General features: G+C 49.6%; 1 protein-coding gene across 1 annotated transcript in view; it reads right to left on the bottom strand.

Moving 5' to 3' along the window:
- Positions 1–19,775, bottom strand: part of SBSPON (somatomedin B and thrombospondin type 1 domain containing) — a 34,435-nt gene extending 14,660 nt beyond the window's left edge. Inside the window, exons 1-2 of the mRNA XM_047783757.1 lie at positions 19,486–19,775; positions 5,816–6,010 (exon numbers count right to left, since the gene is read on the bottom strand). Of these exons, the coding sequence (XP_047639713.1) occupies positions 5,816–6,010; positions 19,486–19,699 (409 nt within the window). The 5' untranslated portion in view covers positions 19,700–19,775. The remainder of the gene's footprint in view (positions 1–5,815; positions 6,011–19,485) is intronic.
- Positions 19,776–21,121: the final 1,346 nt, after the last annotated feature.

The following is a 21,121-nucleotide window of genomic DNA, read 5'->3' as shown; positions in this document are numbered from 1 at the left end:
AGCAAGTTAAGAACCCGACTAGTATCCATGAGGACGTGGGTTTGATTCCTGGCCTCACTCAGTGGGTTAAGGATCTGGCGTGGCTGTGAGCTGAGGTGTAGGTCCCAGATGCAGCTGGGATCTGGTGTGGCTGTGGCTGTGGCATACGCTGGCAGCTCCAGTTCCACCTGGGAACTTCCATATGCCGCAGGTGTGGCCCTAAAAAAGAAAAAAAAAAAATAGTGAATGACCTAGCAGGGGCTCCAATACAGACAGTAGCTTCCGTTTTTTAAGACCGACTACCCATGCTCAGTGTCAAGCCTCTGTGGTTATGACCCATCACAGAAGCAAGCCTGTAACCCTACACCTGGTCTCCTGCTTGTCCTGGCCCCTCCAGCTCCAGCGGGGTTTGATGGCATCTTCTATTGAGGGGGCGCCCTTCCCTTTGGCTTGAATCTAAAGTAAATAAGCTGGAAGCCAGATAGCCTGGAGGCCTCTGAACCAGCACCATTTTTTAACATCCCCCACAAATTTAATTTTTCATTACTCTAGAGCAGTTAGTAATTTAGATTATTTTTGCCTCCAGTCCCACTTCTGCTTATGTATGGAGGCACGTAACTGGAGCCCCAGGACAAAGACTCCTGGCAACAATATTCAATGTAATAGATTCTTTGTTAATGGGCTATTTGCCAACTTTTCTGGCATCTACCTTTAACCCACCATTGTTCATTTTTACAACAACTTCCACTTCTGAAAGCGTGGCACCGCACATACTTACTTTGAACATGAAAGTAAATTAAATTTGCTTTGAGAATTTCATAAAGCCCTCTGACACGACAGGGGGCCTCGAAAGCAGGCTTAGAACCACTGGTCTGAAGATATTGTGTATAGAAGAGGATGGGATGAAAATGGGACCAACACCATCAGTCTGGAAGCATGCAGTTCACAATACTGCACAGTGATCTCTTCTCTGGAGAAAAGTGCATATAAACCATTGTCAGTACGGGCAACAAAGACATGATATGGGGTTTTGGATTGTTCTTATGATGATAAATATGGCTGTGATATACAGTAACGAAACAGGAAGAATGCAATGGCTACTTGATCATTACTAAGAGTGCTTCAGGGGAGTTCCTGTTGTGGCGCAGTGGTTAACGAATCCCACTAGGAGCCATGAGGTTGTGGGTTCAATCCCTGGCCTTTCTCAGTGGATTAAGGACGTGGCATTGCCGTGAGCTGTGGTGTAGGTCGCAGAAGAGGCTTGGATCCTGTGTTGCTGTGGCTGTGGCATAGGCCGGTGGAGCCTGGGAACCTCCGTATGCCACGGGAGAAGCCCTAGAAAAGACAGGAAAAAAAAAAAAGAGTGCCTCAGGGAGTTCCCACGATGGTGCATTGGATTGGGTTAAGAATCCTCCTGCAAGGAGTTCCCATTGTGGTGCATCGGAACCATAATGATGCTGGTTCAATCCCTGGCGTCACTCAGTGGGTTAAGGATCTGGTGTTGCCTTGAGCTGCGGTGTAGTTCGCAGATGCGGCTCGAATCTTGCATTGCAGTGGCTCTGGCTTAGGCTGGCAGCTACAGTTCCGATTGGGCCCCTAGCCTGGGAATCTACATATGCCACGAGTGCGGCCCTAAAAAAGCAATAGATAAATAAATAAATATTAAAAAAAAAATTTAAAAAGAATCCAACTACAGTGGCTCAGGTTGCTGCGGAGGTGCAGAGATCCTGGCCCCGGTTAAAGGATCTGGTGTTGCTACAGCTGTGCCTGGTCACAGCTAAGGCTCAGAACCAGTCCCTGGCCTGGGAACTTCTATATATCTCGAGTGCAGCCATAAAAGAAAAAAAGAGTGCTTCATTAAACATGTTTCATTCCCTGGCCTTGCATAGCCTTTGTATTTCTACTTAGTTACTAGACTCTGTCACTTCAATTTTGAAATATAATATTAATAGGAGTTCCTGTTGTGGCTCAGCACGTTGCAAACCTGAGTGGTGTCCATAAGGATGCAGGTTCAATCCCTGGCCTTGCTCAGTGGGTTAAGGATCTGGCGTTGCTGTGGCTATGGTGATGGCTTGTAGCTACAGCTCCGATTGGACCCCTCCTAGCCTGGGAACTAAGAAAAAAGAAAAAAAAGAAAAGAAAAGAAAATATAAATAAGTGGAAAGATATGCATTTTCACATCACTGTCATTCCTTTCTTTTGTTTACCCCTAGTCGTCCATCTCTCTCCAAAGTGTATGCATGGGAGTTCCCTGGTGGCTCAGTGGGTTAATGATCCAGCATTGTCACTGCTATGGCTCAGGTTGCTGCTGTGGCATAGGTCCTTTGCCCTGGAACTTCCAAATGCTGAGGGCACGGGCAGAAAAAAACAAACAAACAAACAAAAAACCCAGAAAAAAAAACAAAACTAAGTATAGCCACAGAAAAATGATTAGTGATGCCCCCTGGATAAAAAGGGTTATTTAATCAAATAAAGTGGGGAAATAACCTACATCAGATCTCTCTTGTTGGTCTCCTAGCAAAGTTGCTAACACCTTCTGGGGACCCACAGAATATCCTTAGTGGAGTCTGATGGGAGGGCAGGTGAGAGGGGTACCTGGGGAGCTCAAGGACATTTAGAGGAAAGCAGGGCTGTGAGCCTTCCCTGTCAGGGACAGAGGAGGGGACATCTCCAGGCAGAGAAGAGACTGTGGGGGGTGGGGTGGTGGCAGGTGTGGGGCTAATGCTCTCTGGTGTCCTTGATCCATCATATTCTACTGCATCCTCTTCACTGGCCCTCCTGTCCCCTTTCCTGTGACCTCCATCGTCCCAGGGCTTCAAAGGGGTCTGGCAAGCAGGTGAGGCCCTGCAGAGTGGGATGTGCTGAAGGAGTAGATTGTAGCAGCGGAGCCCTGAGTCACACACTTGCTTTTTCTGACAGGTCTGCTCTAGACCTTGAGTGTCATCCCCTAAATCAATAATGTCCCACAGAAGCTTCCTCTCTGAGCCTTTGTGTAGTGTTTCTGCAGAGTGCCGGAGCTGAACGTGATCTTGTTCTATGACCTTTTCTGTGAGCCCTGAACTATTTCCCCAGGAGCTTAAATCCTCTGCCTCAGCCCCCACTACTGCCCATTCCACTACCTCCACTACCGGAGAGGTCACAGGTCGTTTCAAATCACAGATCTGGGAGTTCCCGTCGTGGCTCTTTGGTTAGCGAATTCGATTAGGAACGATGAGATTGTGGGTTTGATCTCTGGCCTCGCTCAGTGGGTTAAGGATCCGGCATTGCCATGAGCTGTGGTGTAGGTTGCAGATGCAGCTGGGATCCTGCGTTGTTGCTGTGGCTCTGGTGTAGACTGGTGGCTACAGCTCCGATTAGACCCCTAGCCTGGGAAGAACCTCCATATGCCGCAAGAGCAGCCCAAGAAATGACAAAAAGACAAGAAAAAAAAAATCACTTATCTGATCACACTGGCTCCTGAAGAAAACACCCCAGTGGCTCTTAAAGACCAGAATCCTGACAGGGACTTCCCAGGCCCTGCGTCAAGGTGGGTGTCAGCCCAGAGGCCCCCTTCTCTGCTTCCCACACACTGACCTTCCTTCCACTTAGCAAATGGGCCTTGTGGCTCCATGAGTTACATAAAGAAGCTAAAGATGTCTCCTGAGTTTTTATTTCCTCACAGCTGGCTGAGACCTCTTAGCTCCCAAACCTGCTGGCACCAAATTCAAAATTTTATACCTCCAATTGTTTTCACATTTGGTTTTCTTTGTAGGACCGTTGCCTGCGGCACATGGAAGTTCTTGGGCTAGGGTCAAATAGGAGCTGCAGCTTTGGCAACCCCAAGATCCTTAACCCACTGAGCGAGGCCAGGGGTCAAACTTGTATCTTCATAGACACTAGGTCAGGTCCTGCTGAGCCACAACGGGAACTCCCCAATTGTTTTAAAAAATAGCCACATATGTGGATTTTTAGCCATTTGGGCCCCTCCTGCTTTGCACACCCTGTGAAATGACACCCAGCATCTGGCCTCCGTTGATAAGGTAAAGCCTTGGGCTTACAACACCCCAAGCCACGTGGCACCTGCCCTTCACAGCTCTCTGACCCACAGGTTCCAGGCCATGCTGCTGAGCTGACATCACCTAGACACACGGCCCCTGGTAGATTCCTCTCTTCCCTGTCTGGGTGGTGGTGGTGGCCACATCCCAGCCTCTGGACATCCTCTCATGCAACCCTGTCCAAGTACCACCCTACAAGGTAGAAGTGTATTACTGCCTGTCCTGGTCATGTGCTTTTTCCTAGATTAGCCCCCAAATCCCTCAACGCCCCCCTCCCCAACCTGGCTCACCATGCTGGTTTCTCTGCCTGGAAAGCCTCACCTCCACATCCTAGGGAAGTCCTGTCCTACCCGTCTCTGCCGCTCCCAGCCTCCGCCAAGGTCAAGGGGACTCTGTTTAGAACACACACAGCTCTGCACGCCTCTCCCTTGTTCAGCACCTGCTGCACCCAAATGCAGCTGTGATTTTCTGGGACCCACTTTCCAAGATGATCTACTTATCATCTCCCCCTCCCACTAGACCGCAATCTACTGGACAGCCGGTTCCACGTCAACGTTTTCCCCCACTGTCACTCTGGCACCCTGCCCAGTGTCCAGCATCAAGTAGACGCCCAATATCTGTGGGTGGAATGAGAAAAGGAATAAAATGGCTTGGCGAGGGTCATGCTGACGTGGAATTTTCCAGGTTCCCATGAAAAATATATGATCTTTGCTACCCTGGGCAGTCAGTGTTTTACTCTGTGGGATTCCATTGTGGTCAACACGCAGGTTGTGGCTTTTTCGCTTATTTCTTGGTGAGTTTCCTATGGCTCCATGGAGTTCAAGCTCTTGTGGCCTGTCAGGTAAAGGATCCTGAGTTGACACTGCAGCAGCTTGGGTCATTGCTGCCGCAGGGCATTCAAGCCCTGTCCTGGGAACTTCCATATGTCTCAGGCACCGCCCCCCCCCCCCAAAAAAAAGTCATTTTATCATCCTTTAGGAATTTCTAAGTTTTCTACTGTTTTCACATGTATGAGAGCGATGGTGATTAAAACAGGAATGGTGGTAAAGGGAGTTACCAATGTGGTACAGCAGAAACGAATCCAACTAGGAACCATGAGGTTGCAGGTTCAATCCCTGGCCTTGCTCAGTGGGTTAAGGATCTGGCATTGCCTTGAGCTGTGGTATTGGTCGCAGCCGCGGCTGGGATCCTGCGTTGCTGGGAAAATCCATATGCCTTGAGTACAGCCCGAAAAAGCAAACAAACAAACAAACAAACAAAAACAGTCTTCTGGACACATCCCGTGTGAAATAGCCTCATCCTGCCTAAAGACCTTTGTGGTCCGCTTGCTGAGTTTACTGAAAACCACAGTGCTCATCCTTTCCACTGAGCGCAGGCACCGCGGGAAGGGGCCTCAATTGGGTTTTATTTTTTGGCCACACGGCCACATACGGAGTTCCCTGGACAGGGATCAGATCCAAGCCACAGCTGCGGCAACACCGGATCCTTAACCTACTGTGCTAAGCCAGGATCGAGCCTGTGTACCAGCGCTCCCAAGACGCCAATGCCCTTGCGCCACAGCGGGAACACCCCTTCTTCTGGTTTTATAACAAAAGGAGTGGGAGGGGGTATTGGGAGACTTTATGCAGCTGCCAAATAATTCCTTTATCAAGGATTTTCTCAGCTTCCCACCTCCTCTGAGCAGACTAGCCCATTCCACTCCGCGTGGAACTTTTCCTGCTCAGCACCTGGCCTTATATGGGTAGAGGGGATGGTAAGTCACCCCAAGGGCCCCCGGGGCAGCAATCAAGGAAACGCCATACCAAAGGCGTGCCCGCAGTCCTGGCCCTGGGCTGTCGCATACTCCAGGCAGCCGGCTCTCTCCTCCAAGGCCGGGCAGGGCGCACCGCCGTTCTGGGGCTCCTGGCGCACCGCGCGCCTCCGCACCCGCGCCGTCGGCTTGCACTGGTCCGCACATCCGCTCCAGGGGCTCCACTCCCCAACGATGCACGGGCGAGCTGCAAAACAGCACCACCGGGCGCACACCTGAGCAAACCTAGCGCCTGCCAGGCTGCTCCCACCAACGCACAAGGTGAAGTTCATCCTGAGTAACTGTGCTTGGACCCGGCCCCGGATGGGGAGAAACACACAAAGTTGACACTGACGCCACCAGCCCTGATGGTTATCTCTTAGAAGCAAGCGGATGTTCCAGGGTCCTGAAAGTGGATGTGAGCCAGGACACACCCGAAGGAAAGAGACTGATGGCTTTAGGGTTTGCTTCCTCCTACTCCCTGGGCTGAGATCGGATCTTTGCTCTTATTTTCCTTTGATCCTAAATTTATCCTCCTCTGCCCAGAACTTTTTTGTTTTTTAATTTTTATGGCTGTGCAGCAGAAACCGACTAGGAACCATGAGGTTGTGGGTTCGATCCCTGGCCTCGCTCAGTGGGATAAGGATCCGGCATTGCCCGTGAGCTGTGGTGTAGGTCACAGATGTGGCTCCGATCTGTCGTTGCTGTGGCCGTGGCAGAGGCTGGCAGCCATTGCTCCAATTGGACCCCTAGCCTGGGAACCTCCATATGTCACTGATGCGGCCCTGAAAAGCAAAAAATAAAATAAAATAAAATAAAAATAATAATGATAAATATTTTTAGGGCCGCACCTGTAGCATATGGAAGTTCCTGGGTTAGGGGTCCAGTAGGAGCTGTAGCTGCCAGCCTATACCACAGCCACAGCCACAGCCACACAGCAACTCGGGGATTCCAGCCGAGTCTGTAACCTACACCACAGCTCCTGGCAATGCAGCATCCTTAACTTTCTGAGTAAGACCAGGGATGGGATCTGCATCCTCATGGATAATAGCTGGGTCTTTACAGCTAGACCACAATGGGAACGCCTGCCCAGAACATTTTTGTCATGACGGGAATATGTATTCATTGTGGAAAACAGAGGGGGAAAAAAGTCTAAAAGAGAAAATATATATCTCCCACCAAAAATTCCATCACTTACTGGGTCAGTTCTTATCAGGAAATGTGTCTCTGTAAGACATAGCTTAGGGCTACACCAAGGGAACCCCTCTTCAGCGGTCGTCTCCTGGGTGCTCTATGCTCATCCTCCATGGCTCAGACTCAACAACTATAAGAGGTGAAGTTTAGAAACCAGAAACCAGTGCCCACAGATGTTAAGAATACTCATGGTCAGGCATGAAGGGCCAGAGTCAGGGCAAGAATTTGGTTCTCAAGTTAATTCTCTGGTCATGACTTTAAAATCAACGTGGTCACACATTTAACTTTCCCGTTTAAAGTCTGAGTGAGTCTTTTAAAAGGACTGTAATGAATTTTTAAATTGAATTACTTGAGGAGTTGCAATTGGGTATAAGAAAAGAACAGGGAAGAGTTCCCACTGTGGCTCAGTGGGTTAGGAATACGACTAGTACCCATGAGGATGTGGTTCTATCAATGGCCTCATTCAGTCAGTTAAGGATCCCACATCGCTGTGGCTGTGGTGTAAGCCAGGAGCTGCAGCTCCAATTGGACACCTAGCCTGGGAACTTCCATATGCTGCAGGTGTGGCCCTAAAAAGAAAAAAAAGGAAAAAAAAAAAAAGACAGAAGATGTACCCTGAACTAGATGTCAAAACTCTTTCCCACAAAATGTGACCTGCTTTTCCGTATCACCCTCATTCTTTCAGGTTTACAGAGTCTTCACCAAGGAAACACAGGAACTTTTTTGAAAACTGATTGGACTTTGGACAGTTTGAAAACTCATGTTGCCTCTCAGCATGCTCCAGTTTAGGGTTCATGGTGTTTGGAAGCCATATCATTTGGCAGCAGGTACCTACGCCTGGAATGAAAAGAGTCACATAAAACATAAATCTTAGTCCATAATTCAATATTTTCCAACTGTTTTAAAACATGCTTTTATTAGTTATCTAAAAACTTTAAACACGTCAAGTATCTAAGGAAGCAGAATGAGACACATGAGATTTCATTTCTAATAACTACCATGCCCACATCCTTTGGAAAATCAATAACAGGCCACTTCCTGCTCGTCATCTCTTGCTGACCTTCCCTTTTTATTTTCGCAGTCCCATGATGAATTGGCCCATAGAACCAGAGGCATGTAAAGAGACTGCCCATGTTAGGAGCTGGTTGAGATACCTTCTGTTCTTAATTTTTTTAATAACTCTCTTCCCCCACAAATCCATTTATCCCTCCATGGATAGCTAGTGCAATCCCAGTATGTTGCACTTGAACTATACTTAATAAAACACCTAAAATGATACACTTGTTTCAAAGATTAACATTTGTTTTATTTTTTTAATTTATTTTTTGTCTTTTTGCCTTTTCTAGGGCCGCTCCCGCGGCATATGGAGATTCCCAGGCTAGGGGTCCAATCGGAGCTGTAGCCACCGGCCTACGCCAGAGCCACAGCAACGTGGGATCCGAGCCGTGTCTGCAACCCACACCACAGCTCACGGCAACGCCGGATCCTTAACCCACTGAGCAAGGCCAGGGATGGAACCCACAACCTCATGGTTCCTAGTCGGATTCGTTAACCATTGCGCCACGATGGGAACTCCTCAAAGATTAACATTTGGACATCACTATGAAATACAATGGCTTTAACTCAAAACTTAGTAATAGGGCTTTGGGTTACACCCTATCTATATGGTAAAAGATGACATAAGGGGATGAGTTTGGTTTCCCAGTCTTTTGGCAACATTTGTGTCTCACGTCCAATGTTTATTTCTTTTGTTGGGTTTGATCCATAGGTAAAGTCCTCAAATCAGGGAATCATTAAATCAGTTGTTCCCATGGGTTAAGGTTTGTCCTTGGCAAAATGCTATGTCCTGTCTTTGCAGTCTATGGCTTTGACAGCCTCAGAAAGAGAATCAGAAAGTTCTGGGGCCCTGAACAAGATCATAGTGGGGTCTTCATTGTCAGACAAACTGAAAAGAGTTCACACAGAGTTTCACCAGTCGAAAGATGCTCCCCAAAATATTTTGAGTTGGAAGATGAGTCTGGGATATTTTTTCCTATTCTGCACAAAATATTCTATTCTTGATTAACTTGTGAACTTCTGCTTATCTGGATCGCAGTTTGTCATAGATGGCAAGTGATCTTTGGCCACAGAGTTTGGGAGAAGTACGGAAACTTGCGACAGATTTATTATCGGCCATGCATCTCAGCTGTATGACACAAATTTCCTTTTGAACTATTCCACTGGTACCTTGTCCTCTACCCACTCACTAAAGCTTACCTAATTCACGGAGTTCCTGTTGTGGCTCAGCAGGTTAAGAACCCAACCTGTCCTGAGGATTCAGGTTCGATCCCTGGCCTCGTTCAGTGGATTAATCATCTGGCATTGCTGTGGCTGTGTCGTAGGCTGGCAGCTGCAGGTAGAATTTGACCCCTAGCCTGGGAACCTCCATATGCCCTGGGTGCGCCCCCCCCCCCGCCCCAAAAGCTTACCTGTATACTGCACAGCAAAATATTCTTCCTTCTAATCTCATCCTTCACATTTCACTAGTTGTCACTGGGGCCCAACAGACTGTTACCTGGTGCAGAATAATCTCCAGACTCCAAGATTGTCCCTGGGTCTTAATAGTTTGGATTTGGTGACATCAGCCCACCCCTTTTAGGCAAAAGAAGCCCCGATTTAATGGGTGCCTGGAAGGTCAGCAAGCTCTTTTCTTTCTTCTTTTCCTTTTTCCTTCCTCCTTCCCTTCCTCCCTCTTCCATCCTTCCTCTCTTTCTTTCTTTCTTCCGTCCTTTCTTTTCCCAGGTCACACCTGTGGCATATGGAGGTTCAAAGGCTAGGGGTCAAATTGGTGCTACAGCTGCCAGCCTACGCCACAGCCACAGTAACACTGGGTCCTTAACCCACTGAGCAAGGCCAGGGATCTAACTGCAACCTCATTCTTCCTAGTCGGATTCATTTCTGCTGCACCACGACGGGAACTCCCTAGTCGGGTTCTTAACCTGCTGAGCTACAACAGGAACTTCCTCTTTTTCTCCTCTGTGTTGAACATTGGGACATTCAAGTTGAGTTCCCCAGAAGCAGACCCTGAGACATGGATCTGAATGCAAGCAATTCATTTGGGAGGTGGTCCCAGGAAGCAGAATAAGAGAATGGGGGACAGAGGCAGAGAAGCAGACTTAGAAGAGAACAGAGGTGGGAGGCGGCGCCTAAGCTTTTACTTTCTGTCCAGTGGGTGCCCCTGGCTCCTGGCTCATTGGGCAGTGAGGCAATGGCTAGATCTGGAGCGCTGGGAATCACCAAGCCCTTTCAGATGCACCGGCCAGCGCCCCTCCCTCAGGAAATTTCTACTTATCAGATGTCCCTACCAAGGCCATGAGAAGGATGGCCAAGGGCAGAAAAGCAAGGTATGTTGTTCAGTAACGAATGAGCACCCAGCAAGAGTGAGACACATTTTCACCTGTCCTCACAAGGGTATCATCCAGTCGTATCCAAGTGCAATTACCTTAGAAGATGTCCCACTAATACTTTTTTTTTTTTAATGGCTTTAAAAACTCCTTTCAAGACTTGCCATTGAATTTGGAAGAGAATCCGACTCCCTGCCTGGCTCGCCAAGCCCTGGGTTCCCTGACTGTGGCCTCGCCTCCGCCCCCGCCCCCGCCCCAACTGCCCCCAGCCTTGCCCCCCCCAAGCTCCGGCCACACTGCCCTCTTCACCTTCCCCAACACGTTAACCTTTTTCACATTTGGGGACGAAGTGTGTTCTCACTGCCAGGAATGCACCTCCCACACGAGGCCTGGCTGGGTTCCACTCAACCTTGAGGACTCAGCTAAATTATTTGGTTTTCAGGGCGTCCTTTCCTGCCCAGTTATTTAACTAGTCACACACACACATAAAATACCCCACGAAATTATTTCCTCTCAGAACTCAGTGTTCCTTCCCTTATAGCATCTCTGCAATTCAAATTACATATTTACTTTTTTTGTTTATTGTTGAATTTGGGGGGGGGTTGTTTTGTTTTGCTTTTTGGGGCTGCACTGCAGCATATGGAAGTTCCCAGGCTAGGGGTCAAATCAGAGCTGCACCTGCTGGCTTACACCACAGCTCACAGAAGCACGGGTTCCTTAACCCATTGCGTGAGGCCAGGGACAAACCCGTATCCTTATGGCTGCTAGTTGTGTTTATTATCACTGAGCCACAGTGGGAACTCCCTATTGTTGAGTTTTTTATTTCATGCCTGGCACTTGGTGCATGGCAGATGTTCAATAAATGTCTGTTGAATGAATGAATGAATGAAATGGCATTGGGCAAGTTCCTCCTCCTTCCTAATTTCACTTCTACATGTAAATAGACTCTGCTTTGCTCCCATCTTAAGTAAAAAGCCAACACGCTGACAAAGACTGCAGGCTGGGAAGGAAAGCTGGTAGATGGACAGGAGCAGAGTCAGAAACTCCCAGAGCCAGATGGATAAGAGATTCCCAACAGGGGCCAGAGCTGTCTGGGCTCTTCTGGCAATGGTGGCCCCAGAGGGCATCCACTGAAGGAGTCTTGCTTTCTGTGGCTTAAGGTCAGGCAGATCCACAGGCCACCAAGTCCTTCTTAGTCCACTTATATCTCCTGCTAGCACCACCTCTTAAAAGTAACAAGCTCCTTTAATTTTATTGTCTGTGGCATGAAGTGGTATTTCTTTTTATTGAGTTAATTTCCCTCACTTGAGAATTTCAGACTATGGTGAAAAAAAAAAATCTGTGTTTACCTTATCTGTGCCACTCATGGACTGACCACTTCAGTGGACCTCCTCCCCTCTAGCTTTGGGACCCAGGTTTCTAGGAATGCCTCCCCTCCCCGAATTACACTGGACTTTCCCCAGGCCCAGTCACAGCCTGGCCAGTTGTGGCAACCAACACTGTTCTCAGGCTTTAGGTACCAAAGGGTAACTAAAAAAGAATTTTCTCAGAGTTCCCGTTGTGGCTCAGTGGCTAACGAATCCGACTAGGAACCATGAGGTTGCGGGTTCGATCCCTGGCCTTGCTCAATGGGTTGGATCGGGTGTTGCCGTGAGCTGTTGTATAGGTTGCAGACGCGGCTCGGATCCTGTGTTGCTGTGGCTCTGGTGTAGGCCGGTGGCTATGGCTCCGACTCAACCCCTAGCCTGGGAACCTCCATATGCCATGGGAAGTGGCCCTAGAAAAGACAAAAAAAATTATTCCAATTTTTTTGATGATGCCAAATGCGCACACACACACACACACACACACACAAATGGCAACAAACTGAGCTGAAAGCCAGACTCCTTTGTTTCATATAGTCTAGATTATTTCTTCTTCTTCTTTTGTTTTTTTCTGGCTGTACCCACAGCATATGGGCGTTCCTGGGCCAGGGATCAAATCCAAGCCACAGTAGTGGCAACACTGGATCCTTAACCCCTGGCGCCAGGCTGGGGATGGAATTCACACTGTCTTAGAGACAAGGCTGGATCCTTAACCTGCTTGCTGCAGTGGGAACTCCTGGAATATTTCTTCTTAATGTAAGGTCTTGTTTATCTTCATGTAGGGTCTCTTCTCGGTTAATTACAGACACTCAAGCCTTCCTCTTTGTAATCTGGCCCTGCCTGCCTGGCTCCTTGCCATCTCAAAGTTGAAGGCCACCCACAATCAAGTACTTTCTTCCCTCACACAGTTAAATTCTAATCAGTTCTAGTCCTAATCGTCCTAAGGAAATATTCTTTTGCACTTCATCCACAGAAGTACCATTTATGCATAGCTTCTCTTTCTCGAAAATCTGTGGAGGAAAAATAAAAGTCCCTTTACACACACACACACACACACACAACACACACACACACACACACACACACACACTTCAGGTTGACACAATTTTAAATGTATGTCCTCTGCCTTTCTCCCTCTCCTCGTGTATATATATCCCTTTCCAAGGAATCTCATCACAACTTATCTAAAAGTCAAACAAGGAATTCCCATGGTGGTTCAGTGGTAAAAAACCTGACTAGTATCCATGAGGACATGGGTTTGATCCCTGGCCTCGCTCAGTAGGTTAAGGATCTGGCTTTGTTCAGATCTGGCGTTGCTGTGGCTGTGGTGTAGGCTGTCATCTGCAGCTCCAATTCCACCCTTAGCCTGGGGACCTCCATATGCCATGGATGTGGCCCTAAAAAGACAAAAAATAAAAATGAAAAGGGTGTGTGACTATGCCCTAGATGTCCTCTGAAGCCACAGGTAACATCTCCCAGGTAGAGCTACTGGTCACTTTTTTTGGCAAAGGCTTACAAGCAGCACTGCATTAGCTCTTAGAGAATTGCAAAGAGGAATGAGATGCATTTTTTATGCCCTTGAGGGGTGGAGAAAGAAGGTGTGCTCACTCTACCAGTATTTATCTGGAACTCTCCCTGCAAGAGTCCACAGCCTCTCATAAAGCCTTATTTCTCTGAGGCGGTAAAAAAACATAATGTTGAAACCTGTGGACTCTGGACCTCAAGTTCCTGGTTCAAATCTTGCTTCAATCACCTACTAGCTGTGTGACTTTGGACAGATTGCTTAACTTTTCTGTGCTCTGGTTAGTTTGGTCCATAAATGAGAATATGACGAAGACTTATCTTGGTGGGTTGTGAGACCTGAGTCAGTTTAGAGCTGAGAGTTGCCTGTGAGAGGAAAGCCTAACACTGAGAAAATGCTGGTAAACGCGGATGACCTTACCCTCTGGGACCCGCACACCCAGCGCTGCGGCCAAATCATGTCAAATACTGGCGCCAGGCCCTGATCATTATTTCTGCAGAGACAAAGGCAGGGGAAGCCACACACTGTCTCTCGGGCCACTGTGGCTCCACTGAAGCCTCAACTTTCTAAATCATCATAGACTGTGACATCCTTTTGGTGGGGAGCGGGGGTTGGAGCCCATATTTTCCAGCATGGTGCCCCTTCTTTCTCCAGATAGGCTGTCAGCAGATTTTGAGCAGTTGGTTTCCTAGATTCCCCACAATCAAGAAGAGACTGACCCAGCCTGGCTACTCAATTTTGTTCTGCTCCATTTGGGCTGCACCTGCAGCATATGGAGGTTCCCAGGCTTGGGCTCCCATCAGAGCTATAGCCACCAACCTACACCATAGCCATGGCAACACCAGATCCTTAACTCACTGAGAGAGGCCGGGGATTGAACCCACACCCTCATCAGGTTTGTACTACTGAGCCACAACAGGAACTCCTGCTTCTATAGTCTTAGAATGCAGACTCCAAGAACACAGCTGATGAGTTAGACTGGGTGTTATGAGCCAGATAGGCAAGCCTTTTCCAGGAAGTTCTTTCAGATCAGGTTAACTTGGATCAGCCCGATCCTCAGTCTCTCCCCATCCTTGATCAGGCTCAGCCAATGGAAAATTTTTCTTTCATCTTTTAGGAGCTTGGATGGTTGTGAAGATGCATCACTGGTATCGAAACCCATGTCATAATCATATTGAGATCTTCTGAGATGATTAATTTCAGAACTGATTTTGGGGGGGTAGTTTAGTAATTCTCCTCTCTCTCTCTTTTTTTTTTTTTTGGCTTTTTAGGGCTGCATCTGCAGCAGGCAGGTCCCAGGCTAGGGGTCAAATCAGAGCTACAGCTGCTGGCCACAGACATAGCCCAGCAATGTGGGATCCAAGCCAAGTCTGCGACCCACACCAGAGCTCATGACAATTCTGGATCCTTAGCCCACTGAGTGAGGCCAGGGATCGAACCCACAACCTTGTGGATTCTAGTTGGGTTCGTTAACCACTGAACCATGAAGGGAACTCCATAATTCTTTAGATTCATCTTATTTTAATTTTTACCAAGTTAAAAAAAAAAATAACTTTCTACTTTCTATTTAGAAAAGAAAAATTCCAGTACTTCATCTCTTAGCCACACCCAAAATAATGCATTTATCAAGATGAAAAATCAGAAGGGTTAGATGAAAGGCTTGCTTAGCTCCACTGACGTGGTTACATTTTTCTGTTTTTTTTTTATCTTTTTAGGCCGCACCCGAACCATATGGAAATTCTCAGCCTAGAGGTCAAATCAGAACTGCAGCTGCCAGCCTACGCCACAGCCACAGCCACGCCAGATCTGAGCCACGTTTGCAACCTACACCACAGCTCACAGCAACACTGGATCCTCAACCCTCTGAGTGAGGCCAGGGATCGAACCCCCATCCTTATGGATACTAGTCAGGTTTGTTACCTCTGAGCCACCACAGGAACTCCAACAGTTATGTTTTTCATTCACATTTAATGTAATTTCAGTCAAAAAGTCTTGCAGCAGCATCAACAGGGAACATTACATGGGGTCAGAAGGAATCGAGATGCTAGGAGGCAGAATGGTTCTAGGTACAAAGAGTAACAGGGGGCTCTGTGCTGTGGTACCTTGATTTATCCAGGAAGAAATCTATGAATTGGCACAAACAGTTGGGGCTGATGGCAGCCCGAAATCAGGCAGCCATGGGTTCAGATCTCACTCTGCTGCCTGCCCATGTTACCTCGGTGATGGGAGAACCCTCTGAGAGCCCCAGCTCTTGCAGCTGGAAAACAATAATGCAGGCCCACCTCACCTTCCCCCCAACCTCCCAGTCAGCACAGTTGTCCAGGGCTGAGGAATTGCATCTCAGCTTGGCCATGTCTCCACCTCTGGCCCTGAGCTCTGAGGCACAAGCAGGCTCAGGCTCGCCAAGTGGCCGGCTTCCAATTGTCTCTCTTTTCTTGCTGCCTCCCCCCAAACTCCAGGCGCAGAGAATCCACCAGCAAAGAGCCCTTCCCATCCTCAGCCTACTTCTGCCGAGGCCCTGCGAGGGCCTCTGTTAAGTCCCTGTGGAAGGGCATTTAAGGCTTCTGAACATGTTCCTTTAACAATCCTATCAGACACCATTTCCTTTTCTGGCTTGGGGTTACTTTGTCCACTGCTCACGGCCCTTCCTAGATACAAAGTTCCTGGATTTCTTTCCGGCTTCTCTTGGAGATGGTAAGGTCTTCTCTCTTCTGCTACCATTTCCCTAATAAATCCCCATTCTGAAATGCTAGGCTCTTTGTTTTCTGTGTCTTTGTTTTTTGGGGGGGTCACTCCTGTGGCAGGCAGCAGTGCCCAGGCCAGGGATAGAACCCACGCCCCAAGTAACCAGAGCCACGGCAATGACAATGCTGGATCCTTAACCCGCTGAGCCACCAGGAACTCCCTGTTTAATGTATCTACTTCTTGGACTGAAAATAAGGGATTTATTTTTGACTAAATAGAGACTGGGAGGATTCTGCAAACCCTCAGAGCACTGACAGGGCTCACAAAAAAGCCAGTTTTCCTCCTCCTGACACTCACCTGTCTAGCTGTGTCACTGTCTTCCCTGTTCACCAGGTAAGACATGGAGCCTAGCCCAGCGCTGGCACGGAACCTGACACACAGTAATGCTCAACAGCCCTGGGATGCTTTCCTCCTAGAATTCCCCTCTCCTTCTCGAGGCTTCTTTTTTTTTTTTGTCTCTTCTAGGGCTGCACCCGCAGCATATGGAGGTTCCCAGGCTAGGGTCTAATCGGAGCTGTAGCCGTTGGCCTACACCACAGCCACAGCAACTTGGGACCCAAGCCACATCTTCGACCTACACCACAACTCACAGCAATGCCAGATCCTTAACCCCCTGAGCAAGGCCAGGGATCAAACCCACAACCTCATGGTTCCCAGTTGGATTCGTTAACCACACCACAGCCACACAGGAACTCCCCTCTCAAGGCAAGATTAGTCCTGCCTATTACTTCCTTTGGGAAGTCTTCTGTGAATTCCTCTAGTCTTCTGAGTTTTCCCTCTCTGGCACTGAGCATGTTGCAAATGGGTTTTGTGTGTGTATTTCCCTGACTATGAACTTCCACAGGCCAGGGATTGTGTCTTTATCATTTTTGTGTCACTGTGCTTACCACAGACCAGGACCCATTATCTGAATGGCAGGGATTCTGTATTTACTTTTTTTTTTTAGGGTGCGGCATATGGAATTTCCCAGGCCAGGGATCAAATGGGAGCTGCCGCTGTTGGCTACACACAGCCACGGCAAATTCAGATCTGAGCCGTGTCTGCAACCTACACCACAGCTCATGGTGATGCTGGATCCTTAACCCACTGATGGGGCCAGGGATCCTTCATGTATACTAGTCGGGTTTTGTTACTGCTGAGCCACAGCGGGAACTCCTGTATTTGCTTTTAAAATGTAGCAGATCCCTCCAGAGAAAAGGTTAGTGGGAGAGGCTGCCACAGTGGAAAGGTTATGCTTGAGTGATCCAGGTAACTGAGGCAGGCAGTTTGGAGGGGGGCGGATGCTGCAAGGAGGAGGTGGAGGACATCTGGCCCAAGAGGGCTGCATTTCCTAAGCCACTGACTCTTCACCTTACTTTAGTAGTGAAGCACTCTGGCCTTGGAGCAGAAGAGGGAAAGGAGCTTATCCAAAAGATCAATATTCACAGGTTAATCATTAGCTTTCAATCATGATTAAAGCATCTTAATGTATTTCAACTCTGTTCTTTCAGCAGCAGGCTTGGGTGACTGTCCTGCCTGGGGCTGGTGACCTCTCTGGGCAGAAAAGAGGCCTAATCGGTGCTGCTCTTTCTAGCAGCCATCTGGTTTCCCCGGTAACGACACAACCCTGCAGGTCACTCTTCCAGGAGGATGCTGAGGATCCTACAACATGGGGATCCTTGAGGTCAAACCCTAATGTATGGGTAACTTTGAGGTGATGTGATGATTAGGGAGCAGGACTACTTTTATTTCCAAGGCTGGCCTTGTTCTTTAGGACTATTCTCACCATTTCTTCCTTTACCTTTTAATTTAAAGAAATCAGCATTTATGGAGTGTGACCCAAGGGCTGTGATACCCTGGGAAATTTAAAGATGAAAAAGACTGACCCCAGGAGTTCCTGTTGTGGCTCAGCAGAAACAAATCTGACTAGTATCCATGAGGATGCAGGTTTGATCCCTGGCCTCATTCAGTGGGTTGGGGATCTGGCGTTGCCATGGTGTAGGTCGTGGATGCAGCTTGGATCTTGCATTGCTGTGGCTGTGGTGTAGGTTGGCAGCTGCACCCCTCACCTGGGAACTTCCATATGCGGTTGGGTTTGGCCCAAAAAAGCAAAAAAAGAAAGAAAGAAAGAAGAAAGAAAGAAAGAAAGAAAGAAAGAAAGAAAGAAAGAAAGAAGAAAGAAAGAAGAAAGAAAGAAAGGACAGAAGAAGAAAGGAGGGGGAGGGAGGGGGATGAAGGAAGGAAGGAAGGAAGGAGAGATAGAGAGAAGAAGAGGAAAGGAAAGGAAAGATGGAAGGAATGAAAGGAACGGTCCTGCACTACCCAGTACTTCACTTGCCCTCCCTCTTGCCCCCTTCCCCTGTCCCACCCCCCCGCCCGCTTTCCTTCGTACCCCCCCCTACCCCCCCTTACCCCATGCTACTGCAGCCCCTGCTAAGTGATCTCACTTAACGGTCTAGATCATGCGGATCAACAACCTGTGACTAAAGTAATTGCGGGCGGAGGACCGAAATTCCCCCAGCTACCTCCTTACTTCACCCTACATCCTCTTCTTCATTTTCTTTTTTTCTCCCTTCATTTCTATCCCGAAAATGTGCTGTGGTAGTCTTTTCTCCCTACCTTTCCTGCTTTACCATCCCGCAGCCACAAGGCCCAAAGAGAAAGCCACTGACCGGTGACAGGGCCACCCCCAGGCGTTGCCATATGCCCCCTCATCAATGCTTACGATCATCCTGTTAACCCTCAAATATCCCCGCGCATCTGCCTGTGAGCAAGATGCTGTGCGTGCCCGCACGGCTGCGTGTCACCTTACCTCAGGCCCCCATTACCCATTATGACCCCCCCCTCAACTCCGGCGCCTTCCCGCGCGCCCTCCCTCGGGGGAGGGGGGGGCGGGAACTCTATCATATTCGACCCTCATGTGAGAACCCTCCTTGCAAAGACGTGGACTCCAGCCGGGCACATCCATGCCCCCTCCTCGTGCCTACGACGACGACACTAGAGCTCTAGGATCTTTGAGGGTTAACAGGCTGAATGAGGTGGCATCTGGCCCGGGGGTGTGCCCCTGGCACCTGTCAGTGCTTTCTCTCTGGGCAGGTGATGAGAGGTGGCCCTACCAAGTGGGAGCGCCCAAGCGGAGGGTTTCATCCAGCAGAAGTAGACAGTGCCCTTCCAGAACGCCGGGCTCCATCTCTTCCTCCCAGGCTCTGGTGGGAAGGGGTGCTTTGGAGCCATATCTAGATGGAGAAGACTGGGAGATCCCTGGATGAAGGGGGGTTGAGGACCCAGGATGAGGGCCTTGGGTGCACCTAGAGGGGACAGGAGGGCCCAAGGATGGAGGGAGTAAGGTGGCCCTCGTTGGAAGGGCCTGGGGTGGGCCGGGATAGAGGGGCCGCGGACGCTTGGCTCTGGGCTTCAGTCTGGTGTGGGACCCTCTGCCCTTTGGCTCCAGGCTGGAGAACGGCCGGCTCCCCACCCTCCGCCCCTCGCCACCCACCTGGGCACGCCCTGGCGTAGTCGAAGCAGCAGTCTCCGGTGAGGCGGCAGGCTTGGTCGCAGAAACAGGTCCCATAGACCCTGTCCAGCCTCCAGCCGCTGGCGAAGCAGGCGGGGTCCCGGCCGGGGCAGCAGCGCCCCGCGTCAGCACAGCCGCCCAGAGCCCCGGGCCAGAGCCGCGCCAGCGCGCACAGCGCCATCCACAGAGTCCTCATGGCCGGCGCTTCGCACACCTTCGGGGCAAGTGCTGTGCTCCTTGCCGAGCGCCCGCCCCGGAGCGGCCCGGCCTGGCCCTGCCCCGCGCCGGCCCCCGCCCTCCCCACCGCCCCTCCCCAGCCCTGGCGGCGCGCCCGTCCGGAGCCGAACGGGTGCCGCCAGTGCCCGGCCGGGATGGGGAGGGCGCCTCCGCCCCAGGCGCCCGCGATCGACGCCGGGGCCACTGGCCCCCTTGTGGCGGCGTCCCCTCCTCCGGCCGCGGGAACCGCTCGGAGGCCGAGGGAAAGCAGGTGCTCTGGAATCCCAGCTGCCCCGTGAGCGGCCGGGCTCCGCAACAGCCTCCCCAGGGTGGCCACATCTCCTGGTTCCAAATCCTGCTTCCCGACGTCCCCGGACATGTTAGCCAGTGGGCATTTTGACTCCAGGTCCCGGAGCCCATTTGCACAAGCCGGGCCCAGCCGCACCTTGCGCGGGTCACCCTGACTTCGCCCAGGAAGCCCACGCTTTGCTTTTCTTGGGACACTGGTCCTCCTGGGCCGCAAAATGGAGAGATAAGACCAAGGGAGCATCCTTTTTTTTTTTTTCTGCAGCACTTTATAAAGGGATTTTCCTGCCCCAGGAAAATGCCCCTTTGCATCACTGAAGCGGGAATTGAATATAAAAGTTTTTGGAGTTCCCTTCGTGGCTCAGCGGTTAAAGAACCCGACTAGTATCCATGAGGACTCGGGTTCGATCCCTTGACCTCCCTCAGTGGGTCAGGGATCCGTCACTGTGTAAGCTGTGGTGTAAGTTGCAGCCATGGCTCGGATCTGGTGTTACTGTGGCTGTGGCGGAGGCCGGCAGCTACAGCTCCCATTTGACCCCTAGCCTGGGAACCTCTGTATGCCGAGGGTTGCGGCCCCAAAAAGACAAAATAGTAGATTGTAGAAATAAAAATAAATGCTTTCTGTTAAAGCAGATTTCCCCAAAGAAATTCTGTGGGTTTGAATTTTAAAATATCTGTTTGATGATATTTTAGAAATAACTTCGGCTTTAATCAAGTGCCTGCTCAATTTTCCAGACACTCTCTTTCACTTTTCTCTCCAAATATATTTCCTGCACTCTTTTTGTTAATCAAAAATTATTCTGGGCATTCCCCTCATGGCGCAGTGGAAATGAATCCGACTAGGAACCATGAGGTTGTGGGTTTGATCGCTGGCCGCGCTCAGTGGGTTGAGGATCCTGCGCTGCAGTGAGCTGTGGTGTAGGTCACAGAGCGGCTGGGATCTGGCATTGCTGTGGCTGTGGTGTAGGCCGGCAGCTGCAGCTCGATTAGACTCCTAGCCTGGGAACCTCCATGTGCCATGGGTGTGGCCCTAAAAAAAAAAATTATTCTGAAAGTTTCATCTTATGTTCTTAAATAATTTAAGCTATTGGAGTTC

This window comes from Phacochoerus africanus, chromosome 6, assembly GCF_016906955.1.
Source record: "Phacochoerus africanus isolate WHEZ1 chromosome 6, ROS_Pafr_v1, whole genome shotgun sequence".
Classification (NCBI taxonomy): Eukaryota; Metazoa; Chordata; class Mammalia; order Artiodactyla; family Suidae; genus Phacochoerus; species Phacochoerus africanus.
Note: the sequence above shows the minus strand (reverse complement) of the source record. Positions and strands in the feature narration are given on the sequence as shown.